Source organism: Parasteatoda tepidariorum, chromosome 5, assembly GCF_982258835.1.
Source record: "Parasteatoda tepidariorum strain Cologne lab strain chromosome 5, Ptep-v5.0, whole genome shotgun sequence".
NCBI classification, from domain to species: domain Eukaryota; kingdom Metazoa; phylum Arthropoda; class Arachnida; order Araneae; family Theridiidae; genus Parasteatoda; species Parasteatoda tepidariorum.
In genome coordinates this window covers 71382608-71407572 of record NC_141759.1, presented here as the reverse complement: position 1 = coordinate 71407572, position 24965 = coordinate 71382608, and the positions used below count along the sequence as shown (strand labels likewise).

General features: G+C 28.7%; 2 protein-coding genes across 3 annotated transcripts in view; both read right to left on the bottom strand.

The window, feature by feature from the left end:
* Nucleotides 1–7427, bottom strand: part of LOC107449792 (organic cation transporter protein) — a 41696-nt gene extending 34269 nt beyond the window's left edge. Inside the window, exon 1 of the mRNA XM_087164193.1 lies at nt 7326–7427. Coding sequence (XP_087020319.1) covers nt 7326–7333 — 8 coding nt within the window. The 5' untranslated portion in view covers nt 7334–7427. The remainder of the gene's footprint in view (nt 1–7325) is intronic.
* Nucleotides 1954–24965, bottom strand: part of LOC107449791 (organic cation transporter protein) — a 43970-nt gene continuing 20958 nt past the window's right edge. For both annotated transcript variants that reach the window (XM_043042902.3, XM_016065449.4), the window contains 7 exons: nt 23598–23766; nt 17822–17969; nt 17234–17328; nt 15139–15353; nt 12284–12465; nt 9286–9425; nt 1954–7451 (listed from right to left, as the gene is read on the bottom strand). In XM_043042902.3, coding sequence (XP_042898836.1) covers nt 7385–7451; nt 9286–9425; nt 12284–12465; nt 15139–15353; nt 17234–17328; nt 17822–17969; nt 23598–23766 — 1016 coding nt within the window. In that variant the 3' untranslated portion in view covers nt 1954–7384. The remainder of the gene's footprint in view (nt 7452–9285; nt 9426–12283; nt 12466–15138; nt 15354–17233; nt 17329–17821; nt 17970–23597; nt 23767–24965) is intronic.

Below are 24965 nucleotides of genomic sequence, written 5' to 3'. Positions count from 1 at the left end.
TGGAATCATACTCCGAAAACTATTCCCGATATAATCGAACCATATAGTTTATCTTTAACCTGTGGGCTACCAGCCTTTTCTATATTGTAGTTAACTCAGGCACGCGATCTTGGCTGTCAACAAATTAACAAAATTGTTTTCTTAGTCTAAACAAGGCTGTGAGTAGGGTTTAGTTTTATTCTAGCTATGATTGGATTTGGGTTCGATTATATTTGACAAATGCTTGGTGTCTAGTCGGACTGTACAATATTTTATTGTTTCATTTGGTATTTACCTTAACGTAATGTGAACGTGGTTTAGAAGACGAAAAAGTCCACACATGGTTGGGTGGTTGGGGAGTGTGTTACGGAGGATAGATAATTACAACCACCAAATTTCCTTAGATTTAAATTGTGGTATTGTAGTACACGCATGCGCTAGTATGTTTTCGGATTATTATTAAGGATGAATCAAATATTATCGACAATCACCCCTTAATGTAGATCTAGCTCGATAGTTATAATTAAACTAAGATACTTTCAATGTTTTAAGCAATTTTGAGTTTCATACATTATTAACTGACTCAGCGTCGCAGCCCTTTAAAAATGAACTATATGTGTCCCTTCTTTCAAAGAAGAAATTCTTTAAAGCACTGTAATTATTTTTCCTGGACATTGTCGAAAAGTAAGGCTTTCCATCTGGTTTACATAAAGATAAATGCCCGGTCGTTGCGCTTTTGCACTAGATTTCGAGGCCGGACCAGATCCGTCCCCAACTTCGTTTCAGTTAATATTTCAAAAGTGTAAAGTTATAATTTTTAAATGCTTACAAATATGTCAATATTATAAAATTTAAAAATAGTAATAGTTAGGAGAAAGAAAATTCAATAAACAAATATCACAAACTTATTTATTTTAAACATTGCTGATTTATTGCAAAACTAATGAAAAATATTATAATCTATTAAATGTTATAAAAGCATTTTATAACTTATAAAAGCATTTTATAACTATGTAAAAATATCAAATATAAATATCTTTCAATTTTCTAGTTCAACACAAGCATTCAATAATAAATATTTATGCTTATATTAAAAAACTTGATTAATTTTTTTTTAAAAAGTGCTGATATTAAAATTTTAATGTTCAAGTCTATATTTTGAGTATAAAAAGCATAGGTATTTTAAAAAAACAAGACTTATAACAAATTACAAAAATCATCAATCATCGGAAATGTCTTGTTAATTTTTTTTTATAAAAAGAGTTGATATTAAAAGTAAAATACTCAAAGCATATTTTAAATATACAAAGAAAACAAACAGTACTTACTAAAATAACACAATACAAAAATCATCAATCATATAACATATTATTAGTTACAAAACACAAATATCCGCTTTAAAAATAAGTAGTATTAATAACAGAATGGGAAAAAAATTATAGCTCACAAAAAAAGTATCACTTGAAAGTTAAGCTGACTTTTTTTTATGCAGTTAATTCTCTCCTCTTTTATTATGAAATAAATATGGAAAATTTGGTCGATTAATGTTAGCAGAAATATCTTACTATAGATAAAAATATTATGATGGTGGCGCAGTTCTCTATAGTAGTCAATAGAATTTTATTGGCTGGAAAATCACATGATTGGATCTAGTTTACCCGCATGAATTTCCATATATTTTTGGTCGTCATCAGCACAAAATCAATAAGAAGTTATAAAAATATTGTTGAGTAACTGCCACTGCAATAATACAATTCCAATTGGGTACCCGCACTTCAAGAAGAGAATACCCACACATATGACTTATAATATCAGCCCCAGCTGATCGTTCATAAACAAAATGGCGTGCTATAGTTGAGCCAAGTTTCTCCAACCACACAAGTTAGAATGTTTTTTATTTTATTTTATTTCCAATGAGCTGCACAACTGCGCACACATGAGCAGACCTAATGAGTTCTCCAGAAGTGGTATCCACCACAATGGATGAGATACCGTTGGCCATGTTAATTTGGACTCCTAGTTTCTGCCACACTAGATGGCAGCACTTAGTTAGAATGTTATTTAAAGTAAAGATAATTAGATACAGCACCGTATCGCGTATCGAATTTGTTAAAATATAATTCTTTCCCGTCTGCGACTTTTACTATGAATAGTTATCCAGGAAAAGAGGGCTAAAACAACTGTATCGGGCAAATAAAAAAAAAAGGAAAATAAAATAAAATCTAAATTACTTTATTAAACTAATGTCTTCGAATAATTTATTCATAATATAATAAAAATTATAAGGTTATATAATAAAAATTATAAGGTTATATAATAAAGATTATACTTTAAGTTTTAACTTAAAATTAAACAGTATAAAACAATGGATACAGTGTGAAGAAGAAAGAAAAAACCCACCCTGAATAACTTTTGATCTAATGATCGGATCTTCACTTATTAGGACGCAACCTTAATAGTTCGAAAGAGTGATCTCAAATATGCTAATTACTTAGTAAAGACGATATTTTAAGTTGCGAAATCGGACACAAAAAAGTACTTTCTCTGGATATACAAATTTTTGTTTTTTAACGAAATCCGATTTTTGTCTCCCAAAATATAGGTATCTGGGAAAAATGGTCACCATAGTTTGGTAAGGAGAGTGATCAAACGTTTGAACCCCTTAATGTTAATTTTACTTCACCATATATCGAGAACTTTTAAACGATTTGTAAAAATTTTGCAAGCGATTTTAAAATTCGTTTACCCAAAGATAATTCCATACCGAAAATAAATTTTAGCAAATAATTATTATTTTATTTAATAATATTCCAAACAGTTTTCAAACGTAAGATAAGCAATTTTTTTATATAATTTTAAAGTATGTAATTTTACATAGCAAAATTAAAAATTTGAGCAAAAATGGTTGAATAGATCCTGAAAACTAGAATTTTAACTATACGTCTTCTTTAAAAATCGATTTCTCAGGAACTATTCGACCGATTTCGCTCACATTTTGTATCCTACCATGTAAATTTACATGCTTTAAAATAATGTAATAAATTGCATTCCTTACAATTCAAAATTTTTTGACTATTTTTAAATAAAATAATAAATATTTACTAACATAAATTTTTTGCATGGAATTACCTGTAGATAAACAAATTTAACAATTGTGTGCAGAAATTTTTTCAATTTGCTTAAAAAATTCTTAAATTATGGCAAAATTCGCAAAAAATAAATTTATCATTAAAGGATCCAAACTTAGGATATCCCTACTGATCAAACTATGGGGACCATATTTCCCAGATTGCGGTCAGAAATTCGAATCTATCTGGAAAAAAATATGTTTGTTCAGAAAAAAATACATTTTTGTGTCTGATTTCGTCACCCATTAAGACTGATTCCTAGAATGTGAAGATGCGATCATCAGATTAAAAGTTATTCAGGGTGGTCCGTTTCTTCTGCTGCACTGAACAGATCGTTATTGTTATATTAAACAGTATTATTTCATTAAGTTACACTTCAAGACCACTTATTAGAGAAATACGTATCCGTATTTTTCTGTGACGTTTTTTCTGACGGCAAATAGAAGCGAATTGCAATATTGCCTCATTTTCATAGTTTCAAATAAATTATCCCCAAATATGTCTTAATTTCCTTCATATTGGACTAAATGATCTTCTAATATTATTTCATTGTGTTCATTTTTAAGGTAAATGATACCCTAAATTTATTTTATTTTTATCACTATAGATAATAGCATATATGGCAACGTTACTTTTAAAAAGTAACGAGTAAAAGTACAAGTATTTTTAAAAAAAGTAACGAGTAAAAAGTAAAAAGTTCCTATTTTAAAAAGTAACGAGTAAAAAGTACAAGTAAAAGTACAAGTACTAAACAAAAAAAGTAACGATTTACAGGTACATTTCTAGGAAATCGAAAATTCAAAGTAACCTAAAATTTTATTGAATAATATTCCTATGTTCTTTAATGTTTTTGCAAAATTGTTGTTATTTATTTAATTATTTTTAATTTTGAAAGTTATGGACATTAATTTATTTTTAAATTCGGAAGAATATTATAATATAATTTTATAATATAATCGTATAATATAATTTTAAAATCAAATATAATTTTAATATCAAACTTTTTATGGATTTGCACGAAAAAGAAATTTTATCTAAAATTTGAAAACTGGTTCAAAGAAAAGAAATAAACTGATTAAATATTTACGAGTAAGCAAGTCCCTCTAACTTTAAAATATCGTTGGTGCGACTTATAGTACACAATTATAATTAATAAACCTCAATATAGTTGATTAATGAGAAACGAATTTCAAAATTTACGGAAACGACAGCTCTTTCTTCTTTCCCTAGTTTATATTAACTTAAAGAGAGTCTTTTTTTTTATTTAAATAAAAATTTATATTTGCTAATTCGAAATAAATATTTGTTAACTTACTTAAATGAAAAAAAAAGATGAAAGTGGTAGAAATCATATTATTACGGAATAAAATCTAATTCGAATGTTAAAAAGCTCCTGCAATAGTGAACATTTGAAATACCCAGGAGCCAAACCAGAAATCAAAATTATCTGTTTACATATAAAAAGGAGCTTAGATTTATTTTAATATTAGAACTATAAATTTTTTTTAAAATTTTGTTTTTATTTTTGGAAGCTTTATTTTATAAATAAATTACCTTGTTCCACAAATTTGATAAACATTACAACTTATGTTAGAAAATAAATTTTAAAAAAAATACATTCATATACAGGAAACCCCTATAAATCCAATAAACTACAAATTATATTTTGTTTTTAACTATACTTTTTTTTATTTTAAAATATTTCATAATGGTAATTTTTGGATTTGTAATAACGATGTGCAAATTATGAACAAATGTTTTATTTTAAAATTTTATGAAATAAGTAACTAATAACTAATAATCCACGATGTGCAATACTAAATCCAAAAATTATAAACAAAGGTTTCATTTTAAAATTTTATGAAATGAATAACTAATACGTTTACGTAATAGTATATATGTTACGTTTAATATAATTCAAAAAAAATATTTTGTTGCAAAATTAAAAAAATTAAAATATTTTAGATTTTTTTTAATGCATACTACATCTCCATTAAATAAAGAATTGTTTTTATAATTTAATACTTTAACGTTAAAAAATGTAAAACTTGTGTCAAAATTTTTTGTAATAGTAATATGAAATTAGTTATTTAAATTATTTAAAAAAGCATCCAGTGCGCACACATTGTTAACAAAATTTTTAATTAACATATTTAAATGAATGAAAAATGTTTCAAATAAATATAAAATGTTATTTTATAAATAGAAAATAATTAGATATTAAAATTTATATGAAATATAAAATTTTTTTGAATAATTAGATATTAAAATTTTTTAGAAAGCTTACTGAGTTTTAGAAAAAAGTAACGATTTCATTCGACATTTCCGTTACAAATACTTGTACTTTTTCTCTAAAAAAGTAACGAAAGTACAAGTAAAAGTACTAAATTTAAAAAGTAACGAAGTACAAGTAAAAGTACGTACTTTTTACTTGTACCGGCGGTACAAGTAACGAAAGTAAAAGTACTGCCATATATGGATAATAGTACATAACAAATGACAGTGTTATTTCATTTTAAGTAAATGATCTTCTAATATTATTTCATTGTGTTCATTTTTAAGGTAAATGATACCCTAAATTTATTTTATTTTTATCACTATAGATAATAGTACATAACAAATGACAGTGTTATTTCATTTTAAGTAAATGATCTTCTAATATTATTTCATTGTGTTCATTTTTAAGGTAAATGATACCCTAAATTTATTTTATTTTTATCACTATAGATAATAGTACATAACAAATGACAGTGTTATTTCATTTTAAGTAAATGATCTTCTAATATTATTTCATTGTGTTCATTTTTAAGGTAAATGATACCCTAAATTTATTTTATTTTTATCACTATAGATAATAGTACATAACAAATGATAGTGCTATTTCATTTTAAGTAAATGATCTTCTAATAACTCTTCATTTTTATCATTTTTAAGTAAATGATCCTCTAGTATTACTCTGATTTCTTTATTTCAAATTGATTATGTTGTGATATTAAAAATGATAACATTGCTCCGCTTTTATCATTTTTAAGTTAATGATTCTCCAATGTTATTAAACCTTTATTAATTGTAAATAAATAAATAATACACAGTTAGTATTTTTTTCGTAAAATTGATTTCGAAATTGTATTCGTATCTTTTCAATGGAATTACTTTTCATGTAATTTATAAGATTCTGATTTTAATTTATCATTTGTTAGCAAATGGAGAGTAGCTAAGCATTGACATTGAGAGTAGCTAAACATTGACATTAAACGCTTCTATTACATTGTTTGTTTTCCTATACGGTACTTTTTTATATAGTTTACCTCCAACGTCAATAAACTTTATTCTTTACATGCCTTAAAAAATTTTATAAGCGATTGTAAACTTATTCCCTTCTTTAAATTTATTTTGCAAGTTCAATTGTCTAAAATTGGCAGAAAACGTTAAATTCTTTGCTTCATATTCATCATTTGTAAATGAATGAATAAAAATCTTTGGCAATACAAATTTTTGGCTTCCATATTAATTGATCATTTGTCAATAAATGAAGAATAAACTGTACAAGTTGTTTTGTTCAATTTTTACATCATTTTAAGTAGATAAATGAGTAAACTTATTTACAAATAAATGAATAGATTACTGTCACAAATTTTTAAATGATGCTAATAATTTTTTATGATTTGTACGCGAATGCCATTTATTTTAATTGAATTTCCATTTATTTTAATGTAAATTTTCGTGTTGTATTTATTTCATTACATTGATTTTAATGTTTTAAATCATGCAAATATTTTGAGTGATGCGAATTTCTCATTTTACAGCTTTCAATTTTAATTAAAAGTCGTATGTTAGTAACTAGTGATGAGTTAAAAATTTAAACAAGGTTTCACGAATCCTTTCGCTTTTTGCTAATTTTTATTAGAAATAAATGGTTGTTTTATTAAAAAAATATTCTTAACAATATCATTTATTTATAATAGGTTTTTCAAGCATTTTATGCTATGCTAGCATTTTGTACTTCATCAATAAATATTAAATTAAGTAATAACAATTAAGTAACGAAATATGACCATTGAAAAATCTCTAAAGTAACAAATAAAAAGTGTGCTTTAAAAACTAAAATGGTATGCTAAACTCAGTTCAACTCATGCAAAAATAATTTACATTATGCAAACAAATAAATATTTAAAGCACATTTAATGCTTTTTGTTTAAGCAAATGATGAGATTCAACCTTTTCATGATACGTGTTCTATAATGCACTTGAACATGCTAGTTTGCATGTAAACCAACTTAAGTCTTTTCACTCACCAACTCTTGCATGGGTAGGTGATTAGTCTCTCTCACACAACTCCTTTTCCTGTAATATTTTAAATGAAATAAATATTATGTACAAATTTAAAAAAAGCACGTTAAATTTTAAATGTACAGCGAGTCCATAAAATAAATCGCTATCACTTAGTTTTGCTTAGAAAACAAGTGACTGCTTTTTCTACCAAATGGTTAAAAAGTTCCATAAAATATGGCGCTAATAACTTATGAAAAAGATACAAAACAATGTTTTCAAAAAACTAGCATTTGTAGCAAAAATGTGGCATAATCTGGAAACAAAATTATCAGAAGTTTGAGCAAATATTTTAACTGGAATGATCTGGCATGTAGTAAAAAACATAGTTTTATGGATTGACAGCCAGCAGCACCATTTGTTAAGGAACTTAGTTACAAATTTTTAAATTTATAGAGAAATATTTCGTGTTTTCTCTGAAGCAAAACTTAGTGAACCATACGCTTTTATTTATTTTCTTTTTTTCAATTTATTTCTCAAATATTTGGTCATATTTTGGTTGTATTTAACGAAATATTTCAGATATGAAATTTTACTAATTATTTATCCATATGCTATTTCTATTAATAAAGTTATAGTAGCAAAATTAACATTTTGACAATTATTTTAAATAATATGGTGCAACAGTTTAACGTCCTAATAGTTTTCAGAATTTAAATCTTGAAAAGTAACTGCAAAATTTAGATAGATTCAGGTAAAAGGACCCCAAAATAAAGCATTTTTGTGCAAGATATATTTCAGCTTTACTATCATATAATTTTTTAAAAATATTTTATACAAATTGAAGATTATAGACGCAGCATTTGTGTTGGTTGAGCGTAGAATATTTAATCAGCGTTGCAATATTATTCTTGTTTTACCCCGTCGTTATAAAAAGTTCAACCTCCTAGATACACTGAAAAATCTTAATAACAATCAATCTATAGCATATACTATGCAAAAAAAAACCATTATAATTTTTTTATTTACATTAAGAGAAATTTTATTAGTTAGTATGAGATATGATGTACAAAGGAAAGTACAAGCCTATTTTCGCATAAGGTAATACAAGATGTCAGTAATAAGTTGTATCAGAAATACTAATCACATTCCATTCCATTACACAACTAAATTTTTAATAAATTTCATTTAATACCAACTTTCACAAAAATTTATTTAATTGTCTGTTTACAGAACTGGGTATATTTTTTTTCTTAGGACAATCAAAGTTAATAGAATAATTTTAATTCATTCAGTATTTTAAATAAAGCGGATCAAAATATGTTTTAGGAATTTGATTAATATTATTTTTTCTGATTGCAGAAGCGAACAAATGATAGTCAATCTCAGCTTTCATCTTTTCTTTTCGATTAATAATAGCACTTAAAAGAAAAAGCTGATTTATACAAAGTTGTTACAAGGAGTTTTGAATTGCTGATTTCTTTTTAACATAGCCCAACGAAAGATTTCTAAAGTAAAATCGTCAATTCACCCATTTTAATAAGATCATTAAGCCTTTACTTTGCTGTTACATTTTTAACGAAAACCTAAGCCTAAAGATAAAAAATTTTTAAATTTTTAACATAAAAATTAAGAATGTGATTTTAGTATGTTGAAAACGAATGCGGTGAAATCGATTTATAACTTTTTATATACTTGCGATAGATATCTATAGTTTTATCATAGTGATACTAGCATGAGAAAATCAGTCATTTATTTTATGTTTCTTTTTCCAATAATGCTATTTTCAATTTTGCGCTATTAGTTAATACAAGCAAATATTAAAACTTAACATAAATCTTACGAGACTAATGAATCAACTCTGATTTTCTTACAGTGCAAAAGATTAAGAATATTAAGAATATTTTACCTGGTAAATTTTGCTGCTTCTTCCAAAGTATCTGGTACGCGACAATTATTTGTTTCCGGTAGCAACAAGACTAAGAGACCAGCAATACCTGCCAGTACTCCATATATAATTTGTGGCACAACAGCGTGAGTGGCATGCCCCTGTTAAATATGCATACTATATAAATAGCTATCGATATTGACAAAATTTTGACAATTTTTGATGAAATAACAATAAAAGTGATTAAAATCTCAATACCATTTGATCTAATGATTTGATAGGATCGACTAAGATTCATAGTTGGTTGGTTCTAACGCCACTTGCCACACGGGCAAGCCTGCTTGGTGAAACCGAGCAAATTTAAGGCAGAGTGTGCGATTCTTGTTTTTCAGTGGCGCCACCTATGGCCAAGAATTCGACTTCTGCCACATCATACGTCACACGTGTTTATAAGGCGGACCCATTCATACATCCATTCATTCATCCACAGATCGTAATTTTGACCTGAATCAGAGAACGATCGATCTCCAATCCAGTACCCCCAGAGGTTTGGTCTGTTATGGGAATATGGAGGACTTTGCAACTTAACAGAATTTTGATGTGCATCAGTAACCGTGCATCAGTCAGGAGTCTTCGGCCGGCGGGGTTCGAATTCTCGGACATGGGCCCAGTGCACTACTGACCAGGCTATCCCGGCCTAAGATTCATTCTTTATGGTTCGAGGGCCTAATCTTAAATAAACTAATTAACTAGTGCAGATGATATTTTGTGTTACGAAATCAGCTCAAAAACGTAGTTTTTCTAAATAAACATGAATTTTGTTTAGTTGGATTTAGATATTTGATCCTTGATACTATGGCTGGTGAATAAGAAACATGCTCCTGGCCCGCATTGATCTCTGCACTTACGAAAAACATCCTCAGTGGAAAAAGAAGACGGTTCATGGGTAAGAATTCATTTACCGTCGGGATAACTATAGGAGGTTTTCGAGATTTTCCTCTTCATGTAACGCAAATGCGGGTTAGCTCTTCAATAAGTCCTCCAAGGAAACTAGTTTATTCCAGTGCTACGGAGTTGAACATTGATAGTCATAAATCGAAAACTGAATCTGCTGTTGAACGTAGGTTATAAAACAAAGGGACATTTTGTCGCGTTCTTGCTAAATTTTGTGAAATAATTCACTATTTGGGTGACATTTTTTCAATTCTCTTCGAAAAAAGTTTTATAGTTTGATTTACTGTTGCTATTCTTTGATTGAATATTTAAAATTAAATGGAAATTAATTCTTTGATTTTTTTGATTGATACTGGACTTTCCTTCGAGGTAGCTAACCAACATACATTTTTAAAAAGTCCCCTTTAAATAACACAGAATATTCCCTTATTAAATGATTGCCATTATTAAGTCGATGACTGAAAACAACCACTCACTGTTCCACAGTAAAGTGGTCGTTAATAGAGGTTGGTCGTTCTTAGGGGTTACCTCCATTGACTTAAAATGTTGTCGAAGTCACATGATTTTTCGGAAACGATTTTAATTTTAATAAGTGTTTTTTTTTTTTTTTTTTTTTTTTTTTTGGCGGAAATTCCACTTATGTTGGCGTCGTGAAAACTAGATCGGTGAATAAAATTTAGAATCAATGCGTCAATAAAAATGTTCTCAAGTGATATAATTATGTGCAAAAACAAATTTAACCTTTATGAATGATAGAATTATTTTAAATAAATATACAATTATGTTTTTCGTTTAAGTCTGCATTTAATTTTATATCATAAAAATTAGTTAGCTTTAAAAGACGAGAAGAGGTTTGTTCGTTTGAGATGCTTAGTTTTTTCTAGAATAAATATTTTGATAATTTAACTTTCAACTCGAAAATAAATTATAATAATTTAAAAATAAATCATTGATGGCATCGTTTTTAGTGTATTCTGATAGCAACAAGATGTTCTAGATATTTTTTAAAGCTCGTTAAGAAGAGCTCTCCAAACAAAACCCACACTCAAATATACTGAATACATTTTACTTTACTTATTTGCTTTGTTAATATTTGTGTTTTGAAATATTTTCGTGTTTCCTTATTTGGATAACAGAAAAATATTGCGAACCGATGCCTTATATTAGTTTCTACAAATGCATTCTCATAAAAAGGCGGTGAACTTTGAACTAAAATGAGCAGTAAAATGAGCTGGAAATAGTTGGAACACATACATGAACACACTGAAAAATATAATTTAATAACGAAAAATGTATTTTAAAATAAAGAATTTGCTGTAAAAAAAGAATTAATTAATTTTTAAAGTTTTGAGTTTTTATGGAACAATCAGCTTATAGGATTGCTTGTAAGATGCGTCATTCTAAGAGTTGGTTATGGCGGGGAGAGTGTTCCACTGAGACAAAACTTAATCTACCATTTTAGCTTCTTTGTAGAAAATGAAGACAAAACAATCTGTGTATTAGCGAACACAAACTAATATTTTGCTGGAAAAAAATAAAATTAAAGACAAACGTTTCAAAATTTTGACCAATTCTTATTGAAGATGGGAAGAATGAAAGAGGTATTTAAATTATAAAAAACTAATTTATTTGTCTACTAAAACTAGATTGCATTCACCTTTGGTTAAGTTATTTAAATAAATCGATTTAAGATGATTTCAATCCCGTCTTTGTACTTATTGTCCTCAATTGTGAATGGTCAGAATTTGAAAAATATTTTGTTTTCCTTATTTTTTGCGACATTCAATTAGCCTCGTTTTTTAATCCATTTTTTACAAGGATTCTAAAATATACTTTGAGTGTTCATTACAGTTCATGTATAAAGTTTATCAATTCAATCTGCACCATTGTAAACACTTTTTTTGTTTTAAGGTTATAATCATCTCTGCTTCTAACTCAACTAGTACATAGTTTGCTGTCTCATTATCAAACAATTTCTTACAGTTTTTTGAAAACATGAAATTTGAATCACCCTTTTCTGACACCAGACTATACAATTCATAATTTTTAAAAGAAATGTGCTCACCAATTCTCTAACAAATGGAGCAACAATGGAGCCAATCCTTGCACAAAGAGAAGCAGAACCCATGCCCACATTTCTGACAACTGTTGGGAAGATTTCTGCTGTATAAATGTATAAAACTCCAAAAGCACAGGTGATACAGAATTTTCCCACCATTGAGACAATAACATTTAACCACCAAGGATCTGAAAGAATAAAAGTTAAAAGATTCCTATATGTAAGTAGTTTCTGTGATAGTTAATTTAGAAAAGGTCACCAGCCTATTCTGAAATTTGATAGTCGGGTATATAAAAGAAAGAATGGCTAAGCAAAAACTTTTCTAAAATTTTATAAAATAAATCAGGGAACTTGCCTAAATAATACAATAATACTATGTACAGTGTGCAAAAAACAAAACAAAAAAAAACGGACTACCTTGAACAACTTTTGATTTAATGATCGTATCTTCACGATCTGGAACTAAATCTCCATGGTTCGAGGAAGTGACCTCAAATATGCTAATTACTTAAAGCAGAAGATGGTTAAAGTTACTAAATCAGAAACAAAATGTATTTTCTTTGGATAAACATACCTTTTTGCCCAAGGATTTGGATTTCTGATCCCCAAAATGTAAGAGGTAACTGCAATCAGGGAAATATGGTTCAAATAGTTTAGCCAAGAGAGCGCTGCAAAGTTTGGACCTCTTAATGTCACCTTTACTTTTCGCGTATTTCACCATATCTCGAGAACTTTTTAAACGAATTGAAAAAAAAAATTTGCGCTGAATTATACAAAGATAACTCCATGTAAAAAATATATTTCAGTAAACATTATTTATTATTATTTACTTAACAATATTCGAAAAATTTTGATTTGTAAGGTATACAATTTTTACATCTTTTTAAAGTAGGTAATTTTGTTTGGCAAAAAACAAAATTTGAGCAAAATCAATTGAATAGTTCCTAAGAAATAAAATTTTTTTAAAAAAGTCGCATTTTTATAATTTGATCTCTCAAAAACTATTCGACCTGTTTTGTTCATAATTTGCATTTGGCCATAAAAATCAAAGTAATTTAAAATAATGAAAAAGAATATACCTTACAATTCAAATTTGTTTCGACTATTATCAAACAAAATTATAAAAAATAAATAAATATAAATATTATAAAATAACATAATAATAATAATATATAAGAATATAATGCAATAATAATATATAATAAAATGTAATAATAAATAAATAAATATATACTATCTTATTTTTTGCAAGGAATTAACTATATATAAACAAATTTTAAAATTGTGTGCAATTCGCTTAAAAAGTTCTCGAAATGTGGTGAAATACGCAAAAAATAAAATTTACATTGTGGGGTCTAAAACTTTGAATAGCTCTCCTGACCAAACTTATGGGGACCTTATTTCCCAGATTGCGACTACTACCTATATTTTGAGGGTCAGAAATCCGAATCCGTTGAAAAAAAGTTATGTTTATTCAAAAAAATTCCTTTTTTTTCTTGCCTTATTTTATAACTTAAAATATCATATACACTAATTAATTAGCATATTTGAGATCAACCTCTCGAACCATTGAGATTGAGTCCTAGAATGTGAAGACCCGATAATTTAAATAAAAAACTATTCAGGTTGGTTCGTTTTTTTTTTTCGCGCTCTGTATATTTATTTCAAACTAGCTGAATACCCATTCTTCGTAATGAAAGGTAAAGGATAAAAAAAATATAAGTACTAGTCAACACTACAAAATCATGTACTAAACTGAAAGACGTATACAGACATATAATTAAGCTAAAAGTAATTCTATTTTTTTTTATTTGTTGCCCTTCCCGGTGGCTTATGATACCAGATATAGCAAAATATGCTTTTCAAAGTCCATCCCTTCAAAATAAAGATTAATCATATTCTGTATAATTTGGCATAATGCTGTTGTTGTAGTCTCTTGATAATCAGACACATTTCCACTATCAGCTATTTTCTCTTGAACATATCCTTTTTTGCAGGCCGTAAAAGCATATTACCAGAAAGCTATCTTGGTACTAATATTAGTATATTTAGCCCTTATTAAAAAATACCAATCAACATCATAGTAATAACCAATACAGAAATTTATCATCGCTGGCTTTAACCCCTTCCTTCTCGCTTCCGTGAAAATGACGGGGTGAATTTTCGCCCTCTATTTCTTGCTCCCGTGATATTGACGGGTGGCTGGAGTGATCAGTAGTAACGCGCCAATAAGAATAAAATTAATTCATTTCTTTTGCCCGGAAAACATTTTATTTCACATTTTACACAAGATGGCAATACCAGGATATTTTTAAGGTAATTGTAGATTGTTAGTTTATTTTAAACTAGATGTCTGCGCTAATAAAATACGTAATACAAATACAAAAGCGAAAAAAATAGGCGCTTTTATGAACGTTTTCTTGAAAATTAACCAATTGTTAAGGGGTTAAAAAATATATTTTTCATGGGGTTTTTTAATAGAGAAAGTGCCCTTTTCTTTAACTTTTACTTTTTTCTTTAACTGTTTAACTTTTTATCAGAAGGAACCATTACAAAAATTAATTAAATATCATTGGCCTCAATAACAATATGGTATACTTAAAAATTCTATAACTAACAATATGGTTTATTAAAAATTCCACAAATACTTCTTATTAGCTGAGATTTGAACGTGTTTTTCTCGGAACCAGATCATTAAAAGTTAAAGAAAGTATAATTCTCGTTAATTAACATATTAACCATAAGTTTTTTCGACATATATTTTTCTGTGGGTGCGTGAAAAGCTCATAAATACTTTCAGAAATCAGTGATTGTTTAATTTACTAAGAAGTTAATATACTATTGATAAAAATTAAACGCACCTTGTGGTAGAGGATACATCAAAAAACAGGCTAGGGCTCCAATAATCAGAGACGCCGATAATGGATTCCTTCGACCATAGTACTTGATGATAAATATAGAGATGAAATAACCCGGTATTTCTATAGCACCAGAAGCAGCAAAATTTATAAAAGGATCTCCGGCCATCTCATTTGTATTGTATGAAAGACCATAATACATAAACGCAATTATGCACCTGTTAAAATAATTTATAGTTAATAATGTATGAGTTTTCTCTTAACGTTCTGTATGAGTTCTGTTGTAAAGCATAACAATTATTCGGTTTGCGTCTAATCGTTATAAATTTAAATATATGTTTAATTTCTTAAAGCTAAAGTTTAATGGTACTTTACATACTTTAACATATTTATCTCTGACAATTTACTCATTACTTGCAAATAAAAACGTTTTTTTCTTCCTATAAATATGCATTACAGTCAACAAAGTGTTTGTAATTATTGCGCACATTTTTACGTATTATTAAGGACCAAAAAATTACTATGACTTAAGATAAAGATTATTATTTAATTAATGGAAGCTTAGTTTAAATAAATAAAATTTATTTTATGTAAGTATGAATAGGTCTAAGAAAAATCTATTTTGAGTTATATAATTCTTAGAAAAACAATTTTTTAAATTAGTTTTTTTTTTTTTTGCATATTTAAAAGTAGTTCATAAACGCATTAAAATAGCTCATGGTTTGATAATTTAAAAAAAAATTTAATGCACTAAATGATCGTATTATTCGTCAAGTACTCTTGTAAGTGTTTTTTCAATAACAGTTGAAAATCTAAAAAAATAATTTATGTATAGCACAAAACTTCAATTTTTAAAATAGTTATCGTAACTAACGAACAATTGAACTAGCCAACATGAAATTTGTAGTGCTGTTCTCAACATATTTTATTCACTTGTAATATATGATCAAGTCGACAGCCTGATTAAAAATATTTTATTAAAAAATAATGACCAAATTTTAAAGATAATTAGTACATTTTTGTGAAGCTCTCTCATTAAAAATTAGTTTTTACATAGCATAATTTGAGCTGGTATTATATGTTCCGACACGTTTAGACTGAAGTTATAGAATGATTATAGTTTATGAATCGTCAGCTCAAAACGCATAATTCTTACGAGGACCCTATACCTCGAGAGAAAATTTTCATCGCAAATTCTGTTTCACCCCCGTAACTAATTTAAAATTTGAAGTATTAAAAAAGTGAGTTTTGGCAAAAACTAGGGCATGAAATGAAGTTCCAATTGCTGAAAAAAATTTGCACAAATGTGAAGACTCATCAAATTATTGGAAGAGAACTTCCACATTGCATAATCTAAGTCTTCTCAGAATTTGTTCTCATTTTGATATTTTGAAAAATTTCTTTTCAGTATTCATAACTTCATTGTTTGCTCTAGGTTTGCTTGAACTCACTATTTCAGTATTTCAAATGATTTATGGAGTACTTTAAAAAATGGATACTCAAATTTCTCAAAACATTCTGTGTTTCTGACAAAACCGTTTCCTGGTATATGCTGCGAGCGAACATTTCGTCAAAGTGAGGAAATATTTCGTCAATTTATTCCCCCTCCAAAAAAATCGTAGTGACTAATGTATCTAACTTTTCTAATAATCAGTTTATCATGGGCATCATATAGCTGGATCAATGTTGCCTTAGCAAAACAAGAAAGACAGATAGAACAGAGAGATAAATTACACCCAATGTAGGTTTCGAACTCAGGATCTTCCTGGTACGAGGCTAACTTCTTGACCACCATAAAGGGTGGTCTTCAAACTTCGTTACTTTATTTTCGATCGTCTAGTCTTCATTCTAGTTTAGCCGTTATAGTTAACAATCTCTCACAGCGCACTGCGAGTTGAGGTTCCAAGTTGTGGAAATATTTCAGTTTGGGAGTTCGGGTTTCGTCACAAATCTTGCGATTTCGTGTCGAAATTATTTTCAATCTTAACGAAACGCTGCTTAAGGAATCGTCAAAAATGCGAGTTTCATTTCTGAGAGTGAGGTGAAAGAACAATGAAAAGTTTATCTTAATATACAAAATATACAAAAACAAACTTACCAAAGGTAAAATAAATTCAGCGTTTTCTGCCACAGTCCCGGAGTTCTTAATAAATCCAAAAAGTTACCACTTGGTTTTTCTCTCTCTTCCCCTTCCTGAAATTGAAATAATTTTTAATTTAAAACATAATCAGATTTCAAGGCAACGTTTCCTGAATAACATTGAAATCCATGTTCCTTTCGGAATATGTACAATTCTGTAACCGATGCACAATATCTGTCACGTGTACCGTCTCTACCACTACAATTATTCAACTCAAATTCACCTGTATATAACATAGATAACATTTGATTTTACGAATATTTGTTATACTAAATAGATAATGGTTGACAATACTTACATTATTACTTAAAACAACCAAACAAAACTATTATAAACAAACGCCAAACGTATAACTAATTTTTAACACTACTTAAATTATTACTTAGGACAACGTAGCAAAATGAAAAATAAGAGTGGTATTACCAATGAATAGAGAAATACTAGAGTTTATGGGGCCATATAAAATAATTATATACATAGATTAAACATTCCGGAATTAGTTTCATTTAGGAAATTTTTTTCATATGATATAAAAATCCAATTTACCGTTTTTTTAGCAACCATAATTTCTTTAACATTTTTACTCAAATCAGACGTGTCTACGTTATTCATTTTTGCAGCTCTAGTCAAAATTCTCTCAACTTCTTCGATGTTTCCTTGGGACATTAACCATCTTGGAGATTCTGGAAGCAACCTTACATTCAAAAAAAGTACAAATTTTTAATTCATGATTATAATATCTAGATAGACGTCACAAGACAGTTAATTATTTTGTACTCCAATCGAACCAAATTTATTTGAATAATTTTTTCTAAATCACTATTTTTGCATGCAAAAAATTGCTTCCTGCATCTAGCTAAAAAATATTTTTTCATTATAAAATTTTTAAAAATAATTTTTAACAAAAATAAGTTACAAAAATTTTTTTTTTTTGTTTATATTTTCATTATCAAATTTTTAAAAATAATTTTTAACAAAAATAAGTTGTAAAATTATTAATTTTTTTTTTGTCTAACAGCAAAAAAATTATTAATTTTGTAACTTAAGTTTCGAAATATTTAATAGCAGTTTTCTATTTTTTAAACATAGTTATTCATAGTTAAAAGGTTTCTAAAACTGGCATCTTTTTTAAGAAAAAAAAAAGCTGTTTCAATTTATTATCACCTTCAACTTTATTTTTTTAAGACATCTCCTTGCACTATTTGCATTTAAAAAATAAATTCAAAAAGTTCAAGCTCTAGTTACCAACTTGTTCGGTTTGTCGGGAATGTAAAGAATTTATAAAATTGTCGGGATATATAAAATTGTCGCGAATTTATAAAATTGTAAAGAAAATAATAATTGAAGTAGGAAGAGATTTTAAGAAAGTGTGATCGACGGGAACTTAACGTATAGATAATATTATAATAAATAATATTATAATAAATAATATTATAATAAATAATATTATAATAAATAGTATTATAATAAATAATATTATAATAAATATTATAATAAATAACATTATTATATATAATATACTAATATATAATATTATAATAAACATTAAGCTGCTAGGGCGTATAGGAAGTGGAACTAGGCATCATAACTCTTGTTACCAGCACCGATATTAGATCAGCTTGAAGGTATATTATTTTTAATGTTAAATTAACTTTTTAAAGCCGTAGAATATATCTGTGGTGGGCTGAATCTTCACATAAGAAGTGCTTGTTTTAAATGTTGTGGTATGCACTTAAGCTTTTTCGTGGTATGCACTTAAGCTTTTTTAAGCCCAACCCTAAATTCAATTCGATTCTCATGTTGACTAGCGAATTGAGAACATTAGCAACCATTTGTAAAGAAGAAGCCATCTTTTTACGGAAAAGATTGCAAGGATGCTGGAAAAAAACAAGTAAAATAAGTGCCGAATTATGCCGTCAGCGGTCTGTACAAAGATATTCATGAAAATTAAAATTAAGTTACGAATTAGAGCGTACAAATTTGAAGAAAGATTTGAAGAAGATGAAGAAAGTCAAGTGTCTATGCCCATAATCACCTCAAATGGCCAATATGAAGAAGACAATCAAGAAAATTTCAGCAAATAATCTTTTGCATGGTCTACACGTTATACCAGCTGTCAGCTAAAGTTTAAATCTTACATTCAAGCAACGATAATATGCATATTAAATTACGTTAGAATAAGAGTTCTTTTTCATAATTTTTTTTCTTCTGAAAATTACTTTGAGAAATGATCATTTAAATTTGGTCCGTCTCTTGGCATTCAACTAGTTCTTAGCAAACAATGAAAAAGCATAACTGTCTAACTAAGAGAATCAATATGCGTGTGTTTGAATTATTGTTTTGCCATGGTGCAGAAAGAGTTTTATTGTGAACCTAAGTAACGGAGGCGAGCAACATTACCCACGCCAGACTGCCACAAATACCCGTTCATAGGGTGGGCCACATTCACACATCAGAGGACAACATATAGAGAGAAACATCCATGCCCAGAGCGGGATTCGAACCCCTAGCCATTGGCTTCACAGTCAGAAACGCTAACCGCTAGGCCACCTAAAATTTGCCTGTGAACTACACATTAGTACAGAACGACTATCGGCATTATAGTTCTGCAACTTAACGTTCAAAACTTCATTTCCTGCCTACAGCAACTACAAAAATAAATATTTTTAAATTTATTAATGACAGTACGCAGAACACATCAAACGCTGAAATCATAAAACAAACTTTTTTTTAAATAATATGTCGGAAAATAACCACTCACTACGTGGCGTGTCAACAAAAAAGAGTGGCTACTTAAATTAAACAAACAACCAACCACTCTGCTGAGTGATTCTGGAAAACTGAATTTTCATTCAAATGTCCAGTGTCAACTTTCAAACTTTTGATCCTTGAATCCATCAATTTGTGATGGAAAGATTCATGTGGAAGGAGAGTTCGATAACAATTATTATTAATTCAATTACAATTAATTCTAACGAATTAATTCAAAGCTGTAATGTATTTATTAAACGTATTACACCTCCCCAAATATTTTCAAAGAAATGTTTTTTTTTTAAAAAGTAAATATATTAAACTAAACTTTATCGCATATTTATATTATTTTTAATGTTAAATTAACTTTATACAGCAGCAGAATATTTCTAACTAGGACGCTCATCCCTCTGCTCGCTAACGCTCGCCAACCACCGAGAATTGCTACGCAATCCTATGTGGTTCACGCCGTGAACCATGGCTCGCTGTGCTCGCTCGCCAATGAACACAATGTTCTAGCACAAAGACATAGTATTGTACTTATGTAGATGAATTCTACCAATTTTCTTATTGGCTTTTAAAAAAGTATATTAGCTATTTAGATAGTACATGGTGAAAAAATCAAAACATTAGCTAAATAAGAAACATATTAGCAAAATAAATTATCAAATATTGCTTCGCTAATATTCTGCATTTTAAAGCGTGAAAATTCAATGCATAAATAAACGCGAAATATAAAAAAATTCAATGCATTCAATGCAAACACTTAAACGTTTTTTAGACGTTCAGGTAGCTCCCAGTAGAAAAATATTAATTCAACAGCGGCCTTTTAAAGCATTCTCACTTCAATTAATTAATTAATTCCTAATTGAGTTTAAATTAAATTCGCGATCGCAACGAACTATAGGGGGCGTTGTTGTATGAGACGCTTACCTGCGATTTCCATATGAACCGTCATTCAGTTACTCTGGAGACGTCGTTAATGTAGCGTGTAGCATTGCAACGTTCCTTCTTTAATGTGGCTTATTAAATTTAAAAAAGAAAAATGCTTGATCTTCTTTCTTGTACAACCGAAAACAAAATGGTATCTCTTTTTATTAGAGAAGGAATATCCAAAACACATCGGAAAAATATTTGTACATTAACAGAAAAAAATATGTATATTCTTATAAGAGTTAAAACCTAATGCCCGAGAAATAGTATTACTAAATGTAATGATATAACATGAAAGGCCCATTTAAACTTTACATTCTATAGTTTTAAGAATCATATTAGTTCAAAAATTAAAATGAACAAAAAGTATACAATAATTACGATAAGCCTCATAATTTTATGAAATTTAATTTTGTAAACAACGTTTTTTGACAACAATTTTTATCAAAAAATTTCAAGTTTCAATAAAAATCATTATTTAGAAACTAAGAAACGTAAAATAAAGAATGCTGACGAAACAAAAATAAAAAAAAAAACAATTCTTTTTTGTCGCCATTTTTAGTGCTACGAATATTCGTCTTTGGGATTTGCCAAAAACAAAACAAGATGCAATTTTATTTTTTCAGGAGGGAAATATTTTACCGAAAAAACGAAAATGTACCAATTCCCACAACATAAAACTTTATCTTGGCAAACGTACGTTTTGGAAATGTTATTTCATTTGGAATCTTATTCATCAGAGTTCATATGGCGATATGATTGTTTTGAATCTATGCTAAACTCTATATCGGCTCATTTTCCACCGAAATCCAATTAACTATTTTGATTTTAAATAAAGTGTTTTATTTTATGAACTGTCGCAAAAATTTTAAGTGTAGATTGGCGGCACTTAAAAACCGCCAAATCTGTAGCGGCGGTGGCGTTAATACGTCGTAAGTACCGAATTTTTATTCCATACTTTTCTGAATCATATTATTTCAAACATTGGAATATACAAGAAGTATACATAAACACATAATGTTATACCATTTAATTTTTCAAAAGTATTTTGAGAACAATTTTTATCAAAAAATTATAAACTAAAAAACGGAAAATAAAGAATTCTTAGGATAAAAAAAAAGATTTTAAGAATTCTTAACATTGAAATAAAAACTTTCATATTGTTTCTTTTTTTATTATTCTTATAGTTCTTAATCAGACGTAAAAAACCATTCTGTAGAGAACCATCATCAAATGAAAAATAATATTTACAAGCAAATTTTTTATTGTAAAAATTATTGCACTTACCTGATTTATGATTCCCGGAGAATTCCAAAATGATAAGTTCCTTGTTTGAAAACTTTATTCTCAAATAATAGATACATAGTTTATATCTTCATTACTTTTAGATAACATACTACACAGCAAAATTTTATAATTGATATGAATTTGAATATGTAGCTAAAAACAGAATAGCTGAATTCTAGTTGAACTTATTCTTTCAAAATTAAAAAAAACTTACCAAGAAAACGATTTAAATTAATTAAGAATCAGCCCAAATGGCACTATTTCAAGTAACTTGGATAATTTTTTATTGTTGTTTTCCGAATTATATGGATACAGAAATATATACTATTCTATAACGAAGAAGAATATGCTATAACTATTACAATTCTGTATGTTCTGAATTCATATTTATTCACTGGAATGACGAAAGCAATGTTGACTTCACTTTAATTCGTAATGAATTGAAGACAGAAGAAATGCATTTTACCTTAATACACACATCTGTAACAGTATCCGAAATCGGAAGTCATCAGTTGCAAGTTTGTTGATAATAGAAATTAAAAATTATTGAGGAATTTTTCTTCAAATGTTTGGCGTGTTCCGTTCCTGAAAGATTTACTAATATTCTGGAGATTTTTTTCAAGTTCTTCGGCCTTTTCCTTAGGGAAATTTTGTTTCTTATTTGCTGCTAAAAAATGGCGTCTGATTCAGTCAATGACTTTGATGGAACTAAATGCAAACGTGATAAATTAATGTCCGATATTTACAGGCTCCCGCTAGACGGCGTACTCGAGCGTTGCGAGCGCGAATATTGTCATGTTTTTAGTGCATGAATCTGAATTGAACAACCTGATAATGCTCACTCTGGTTATTGTTATCTGGTTGCTCACTACGTGCTCTTGCGCGCCGAATCCAATCAATTAAAAATGAAAACCGTTGCCAGCGCGAAAAAAGAAATATCATCGGTTTTATTGATACATACATACGTACGTATTAGCGTTTTATATAATATAGATACGAATTTTGTTTTAAAAAAAAGATAATTTTATCCAAGCAAAAAGGAAGTTTTCAAAACGTGGTTAATAAATGAAAAGGACCTATAACGTAATGAATGTGGACAGAGAAGAAAGTGGCTACTAGGCTACTGGAGCCTACTATTCCCTGGCTACTAACTGAAAATTTAAATTTTCCGGCTTACTACCGAAAGTAGTTTACAGTAATAAATTTTTAAGATAAGAAGACGCTAAATTTTTAAGACAAAATTGTTATTAAGAATAATTTTTTCTTAAAAATCTTGCGTTATCTTACAGCGTCAAGCAATAATGATTATAAAGGAGTTAACTTTTTTATGACAGCACCTTTCTGTTCTTACCAATAACTGGATAGCAAGAAGACATTTGGCACAGTTATAAAAAGTTGAATCCAAAACCAATCTCGAATTATCCAAGCAATCAGAGGCAGAGACACAAATCCAAGACACCAACCGAAATTAATACTCAGGCCGTAAATTGGTCTGTAAGCAGGAGACACAACTTCCATCACTGAAAAATATAAAATATTGAAGTAAAGTACAAGAACTAAATAAAAAAAAACAATTAAAAAATTTAAAACTACGTTTTTCAAATGAACTGAATCGAAGAAAAGCTATACTTTTGTGAAACATAAAACAAGAGAAATGTAAGGCACATCTTTTTCCAAAAACGTAGAAGAGAGTGAAATTTTATGTAAGCTAATTACAAAATGAAGTAAGGGAAGTTAATCATGAAAGCGATGCGCTCAATAATTTTCCTTTTAAATCTGGCAAAAATTAAATTATCTTTTTTTTTTAGCCTGCGTGAAAATGCAGTTTCCAAAATTTCATTTTATTTAGTTTTGTAACTGTTTTCTTGTGTCTAAAAGTAGCCAAAATTTCGATTAAGGGTTTAGGAAACGATTGTAGGTTTCATTAGCAGTGAGAACAGTAGATAAAATTTCGATTGAGGGTTTAGGAAACGATTGTAACTTTCATTAGCAGTAAGAACAGTAGCTAAAATTTCGATTGAGGGTTTAGGAAACGATTGTAACTTTCATTAGCATTAAGATTTGTTGTTGTTGTTGTTGATTTACGTCGCACTAGAGCTGCATAATGGGCTATTGGTGACGGTCTGGGAAACATCCCTGAGGATGATCCGAAGACATGCCATCACAATTTTGATCCTCTGCAGAGGAGATGGCACCCCCGCTTTGGTAGCCCAACGACCTGCACGCGAAGTCGAGCACTTTACGGTAGCACAATTTAACGAGGACCAATACCGCACACCCTCGGTCCCTACGCAGACTGATCCAAGTGGGTCACCCAACCGCACACTGACCACAGCCAGTGATGCTTGACTTCCGTGATCTGATGAGAACCGTGTCTTAACGATCAGTCCACCGCGGGACGATTAGCAGTAAGAACAGAGCAGAGCTGTAGTTGAAATTTGGCTACTCTTTATAGTTGGAAAGTGGTCGAAATTTCAATTGACCATAGCTTATATTAGATGGAAAAATGGCGATACAAATTCTCTTTATTAGCAAAAAAAACAGAAAACTAATATTTTCATCCCATAAATAGCTTCAGATTGACGAAAAAACCCCTTTGGGAATTAGGAAGAAATTGAAACCTTTATAGTCACTAGACATGTAACTCACTCTGCAGTCACTAGTCACTAGACGCGTAACTCACTATACAGTCACTAGACACATAATTTGAGAATTTAAA